General features: G+C 43.5%; 1 protein-coding gene across 1 annotated transcript in view; it reads left to right on the top strand.

The window, feature by feature from the left end:
- Nucleotides 1–646: 646 nt before the first annotated feature.
- Nucleotides 647–6,103, top strand: part of KIF25 (kinesin family member 25) — a 42,417-nt gene continuing 36,960 nt past the window's right edge. The window contains exons 1-3 of the mRNA XM_074820685.1: nucleotides 647–763; nucleotides 1,582–1,647; nucleotides 5,946–6,062. Coding sequence (XP_074676786.1) covers nucleotides 689–763; nucleotides 1,582–1,647; nucleotides 5,946–6,062 — 258 coding nt within the window. The 5' untranslated portion in view covers nucleotides 647–688. The remainder of the gene's footprint in view (nucleotides 764–1,581; nucleotides 1,648–5,945; nucleotides 6,063–6,103) is intronic.

Raw genomic sequence — 6,103 nt, 5'->3', positions numbered from 1 at the left:
CACATCACCAACTGCTCAGGGGAAATGCTGTAGCCAATACACGAACTCTAGGCTCTGTCCTCCTTCCGCCCCTTTGCTGTGGGTTTAACATTTTTTTTCAAAGCCTGTGCCCTCGGCCCTGGGAGCTGGTGTTCGGAGGAGAAATCTTTCTGCAGCCTTAGATCGGCCATGGCAGCTCCCAGCTGCTCCTCTCTCCCTGCGCGCCCCACCCTCACGCTTGGCCCCGGCTTCTGAAGTCACTTATCCCCGGTGACGCTGCAGAGGCAGGGACAGCTCCAGCCCTACCCCAGCACACCCGTTAACCGCTCCGTTAAACGTGGGGGGGTAGCGGTGCCGCCGCTGACACGCCCGAGGGGCATCTCCGTGGCCCCGCCCCATCCCCCCTTCCTGCGCGAGGATTGGTGGGCCGCCCTGCCGCTCACGGGCGCGGCGCGGGGGGAGTGGCTGGCAGGCGTGGCGCCGCCGTGGCCCCGCTAGTGGTCGGAGGCGGCGCGCGGGCAGCGCAGGAGGCGCTCGTGCAGCCAATCGAGGCGCCTGCTGGTGGGAAGGGGAAGGAGGCGGGACCTGTCACTATGGCAGCCGGGCGGACGCCCCAGCTGCCTTTCTCATTGGCCGGTTTAGAGTCCCGAGGGGGTGCGGGGGCCGGGCCAGGGCCGGGTCTGCCGCGGCGCGGGAGCGGGGGGGAACGATGCGGCCGCCGAGGGGGCTCGACCCGGGCTCCGTGTGGGCGCAGCGCCTCCGGCAGCTGGAGCAGCGGTTGCGAGTGAGCCCCGCGCCGCGGCGGCGGGACGGGCAGGGCGGGGCGGGGCGGGCGGTGGGGTGAGAGCTGGCGGGCCCCGGCCTCCGCGGCGACGGCGGGGCGGGGGGAGGGGCGGGGCACGTGGCGGCGCTGAGGCCGGCGGTACGAGGGCCCCGCCCCTCGTCTCCCCTCACCTCTTTTCTTTCCCGCCCTTTTCTGAGACGGGTGTATTTCTAGGCTTAACGTTTAGGCGAGAATCCTAAATAGAGCCGCCTCTGGGGGCTCGGCAGGCAGCCTGAGGTGGGGGAGAGGCAGCTCCCACCCTGGGGCCGGGTTAGAAACGGGGTTTCAGGGTGTGATCCGCCTTCCCAGCCCCGCGGCCGGGCCGCCAGGGGGTCGGGGCGCAGCACCTGAGCCGAGGGATCGCCTTGCTGCGACACCATCGAACTCCCTGCCAGCGCAGCCTAGGAAATGGAAGTTTGTGTGGTTATTTATAAAGAAATAAAACAGCACTTCTCTAACGACCAGAGGTCTGGAAAGGGCCGGGAGATGGTGTTGTAAAGCAGAAGTGGTTCATATGTTGTACATATGCATTTCTGCCCAAGCAGGCAAAATGACAGGATGTATAGGAAATAAAGGAATATTAAGAGTTTATCTTAATGTTTATGTGCTTGTGAACAATTACTATTGTGCTGAAGAGTTTGGGGGTAGGTAGTCTTTGTTTTCAGAAGGTTGAGAAACAGGAATATAATGATGAAAACTATCATAATGAAACAATATTCATGAGACCCATATTTATTTCATTTTTATTTTTGTGGTTTTGGGTGGGTTTTCTTCCTTAGACCAAAGAAGAACGAATAGTTGTCCTGGAAACTGAAAATGCAGTTCTTCATCTAAAACTTGCAGAGGTAACTATTGTTTATTTTTCAAAAAAGAATTCTTATGAAAATAGAAAAGAAAGACACTGAAATCTGTCTTCCTGTTTTCAGGTTTTGCCCTCTTTACCTGTTGGGGAAATCTATGAAGAGATTAAGGCTCAGTGTTTCTTTGGGTTTTGTTTTGTTTTTTTTTTACTGATAAAGAATAGCAGTAACAATAGACTGATTAACTAGAAGTTGTCATAGAGTTAAATAATTGCATTGTTTTAAATCTATAAAAGTGAACTGAGAGAATGACTCTGCAAGCATTAAATACGAAATGTGGCTTTCTGCTTGCAGGGAAAATGTCTAAAAGACAAGGGTAGATTTTGGAGGCACACTTTATAGACATAATTAGGGTGATCCTTTAAAAAGGGCTGTTCATGGAGCGCAGGAAAGACATTTCATTATGAGTAGACTTACTAGAGATGCCCTATTGCATGTCTTCATAGCTCTAGGGTTACGCCCGTCTAGAACAAGCAAGGTACTGTTGCAAGAAGTCAGCTGCAGAGCATACAACAACAACTGGATGCCCTCATTTCCTTGTATACTTTTACAGAAGCGTATGTTGTTTCTAGATCATTATTGAAACAAGAAGCAGCCTGTGTTAATGTTTAGAGTCTTCAAAGTAGGATTTCAGAGATTTAGAGAATTCTGAGTATCGATCTACACTGCTAGAGCAGAGCCAGCTGTGAGTATTAGTTGTGATACAGACTATTGGCCAAGAGTTTCTAATCTGGGCTGAAACATTAAATGGTTGGGTGACCTCAGGAAAGCCATTTGCCCTCTCTGTGGGTTTGTTAACACCTGTGGATAAAAGTGGGTTTAACATTTTTCAGAGACTGACTGGAAGCAGACAGTACATCTGAAATGAGTTTTGCTAGGTATACAGAAGAATACTGTAATTTATTCAGAGAAAGTGTTTCAATTGTTTTTGTTCTGCTTTATAATATTTACCAAAACCCTTAAGTATTTCAGCTGATTATTTTTTTTCACTCTTACAAGCACAAGAAATAAATTATTCTAGTCAGTAAGATGTATCAGATGTAGGAAGAAGTTATCTGAGTATTAGATAATGAAGCTTTGTTCTCCAAATACAGCTCTGTTTCAGTTTATTGGAAAATGTGCTGGAAGATATGAACACCTACAGACACATGAGGAGCGTGGCAGTGTTACCACCCTTAGTTAGAAACATCAAATGATTTGTGGAAATACTTTGCAATTAACCTTGCACTGATGTTTCTGTTCAGGTGGTAATTTAAATATACTTAAAAGAATTTTGCTTCTCCTTGGTTAATTTGTCCCAGCAATCTGAAAACATGAGCTAAACTGACATCTATGAAATAGTTTTACCTTAATTGAAGCATCTCAATTAAAAAGAGTACTAATTTTAATTAGATGAATTTAAGGTTCTGCAATGTTGCACCAAATCTCCCAACATTTCACCAGCATAGCTGGTGAAAAAAGCTACTGCCCTCAGCTATCAGCTACTGACCCTTCAGATCTGCTGGTGGAGCTGCCAGAATGATTGAGCTGTAACAAGTTCACTCACACTGACCAGGGTCAACAGAGGTCTCGTTCTTAAGTTGTAAAAGTTAATTGGATTCGTTTTGGCTGAAGTGAATTAGGGAGCTTTGGAGACAAATTTAGGAGAATAGCTCAAAATTAGGATTTACAGTGTAAATGTTTGTCTATAGGTTGCATCAGTCTAATAAAAATGTTATCTCTTGCTATAGGCATTCCCTTGCTTATATCCTTATATCATGAATATTAGCACTGCCACTGTTTCTGCAGCCTGGTATATTATTATTCTAGCACCATATTGTAAGGGTTGTTATTGAACGTAAGAAGTCAGATTCTTTCTCTATAGACTGGCTTTTGCCTATTTGGAAATGTGTCTCTGTCTGCATGCCCCTTGCTTTTGTTAGCAGTCCTTGAGGTCCTGATCCTGCAGCCTTCTGTAAATAAAGCCAAGTCTGTCGGAAAGGATCCAATTGCAGAACTGAGATTTCACTTTGGAGAATGCCACTGAGTAGTTCAGTTTCACTTCTGTTTATAATAAAGCTGACTATAAAAATTTTATAGTCATTTTTTTGCTTCACATGCATGAGCACAGATTTGCAAGTTCTGGCCTGCGAACAACTCTGATGAATGCTAAAACTATTTTAATGGAGGAAACCTCAAAACCAAGGCATCATTTGCAATAAAGATAAACTTGATAGTGGAAGTGATGAGAGTTGACTTCAATGACAGTAGAATCGACCATTCCGCTTTTACTGTTCGGGTTGAGACAAATGGAGGGTCAAGGGCAACCTGTGCAGATGGTAGAAGATGTATTAGATGATAAAAGTAGGTTTTGACTAGCTTAAGCTTATTTAACAATAAGTCTTGAGTACTGCAATTGCTTATATATATGCTTAACTTTCCACATGTGATTAGCAGCACTAATCCTGGTGCACTGTTTGTATGCATTTTTGTCAAGCATGTTTGTAAATATTGCATCTGAGTAACATGAGTCTCGAAAATCCTCTGAGCAAAAGAACACATGAACACTGTATAGAATCAGTCTCAATTTGTGGGACCTTAAAGCCTGTAACGAAAAAGAGAGTTTTTTAAAAATAATCTCTTCCTGCTATTTCTTTTCCACGTAAGAACTTTTTATATTAGTTCTAAGGCGTTGTATAGTTGTGCAGGACCTACGGTTGCATTTGTAAATAGAAGATGCATGATTTGTGAAGGTGAAAAAGCCACGTGAAAAGGTTTGTTTAGATTAGTGAAGTACTTTTCTTAGAAAATATAATCTTTCTTTATTCTAAGAGTTCCAGGACACTGTATTGTTGTTTTTGCAGATGTCATCCGTAGTTAAACTGCAATTAAATGTTTCCTTTTTACCTATCATTATCAGATGATTGGAATTAAATCTAGCCTATTATCTGAATAAATTTAGCTCTTTCATGTCATCGTACTCTTCTATGTTTTGTTAATTTAAATAACGGAGAAATGCAGTCACAGAATTTATGGCCTGAATAAAGTAGGAAATAAGTCTGTGCCAGAGACAAATGCATTCTAAAAATAAAGAAAGAGGCTATTAGTGCTGGTTAAGGAATGATAGATGTCAACAGGTGGTAGGGGAAAGTAGGTAAAGAATTTGCAGCTCATTTTAAGCACCAGGACTGTCAGTAAATGATGAAAAAGTAGTTTTTAATATAATACATATTCTGTCACATTGCAGAATTTCACAAGTACTCTACAGAGATTTCTTTGCGTTCTTGCCTGTAAATATTGAAAGTTGCACTATTTCTATTTTCCTTTTGAATTCAACATCTCAAAAAAAAATTTTGCCATAAAAATTGCTTTTGCATAGTAGGTAATTTTAGATTATCAGAAAGCATTCTTCTCCACATCCTTTAAAAATTGTTTTGGTTGCTTTGATCTCTGAAGACCCAGCTTAATGCTGTAGTGGTACGGTTTTGGAACTCTACTGACTGTAATGGAGTTGGTGTTGGCAGGAAGCTAGAGCAACGAACATCAGGTCAGGGGCTGTGTGTTACCAGCTCCTTCAGGACTTGAGCAGTTAACACACGTGTATATGTGTCCTTGTTCTGTTTCATGACCTTTCAGAAGGCTTTCTGCATTAAATGCAGTTCATAGAATCATAGAATGGTTTGGAAGGGACCTTTAAAGCTCATCTAGTCCAGCTCCCCTGCCACAGGCAGGGACGTCTTCAACTAGGTCAAGATGTTCAGAGCCTCGTCCAACCTGACCTTGAACATTTTCAGGAATGGTGCATCTACCACCTCTCTGGGCATCTGTTCCCGACTCTGTGAAACGCTGTTCCAGTGTTTCACCACTCTCATCATAAAAAATTTCTTCCTTATATCTAGTCTAAAAGTTAACCTAAATGTTACCTTATATCTAGTTTAGCTACCAGAAGACACTTAAACCAGCTATGTAACCAGCCCTTTTCAGTAAGTGAAGGCACAGTTTTAACCATTTAGATACATCTCAAGCGTAAGTAAGCGGTTTTAGGTGCTGCAAAAGCATTTTATTAATCTGATGCTGTGGTTTACCAGCCTAAGGAAGTGGAATATTGTGATGTTAGCCAGTTACCCCGAGGTGCTTCACGTGACTCAGAAAAATGTAAAATCAAAGAAATCATGTATTTACAACATCACATGTAATCAGATAGTTGAGTTACAAATGTTTATAGAGACAAAGGAGACATAATGCAACAGAAAACAAGTGCTTTAAAGTGATTTTTAGGAGGGTCTTTTTTTTTTCCTAAACAGTATCAAGGGTTGGCTGGAAGAAGCACTAACGAAGTATTGCAGCTGTACTCTGCTCATGGCCAGCAGCAGAAATTGCAGAGGAGATCTGTTGTAACCCAGCTGCATGGAGCAATAAAGGTAAAGACATTTAGTAATGATGCAGGCATAATCTATGCCCT

The sequence above is a fragment of the Strix aluco genome, chromosome 3, assembly GCF_031877795.1.
Source record: "Strix aluco isolate bStrAlu1 chromosome 3, bStrAlu1.hap1, whole genome shotgun sequence".
Lineage (NCBI taxonomy): Eukaryota > Metazoa > Chordata > Aves > Strigiformes > Strigidae > Strix > Strix aluco.
The sequence above is the reverse complement of the archived record's forward strand: the minus strand, read 5'-3'. Positions and strand labels throughout refer to the sequence as shown.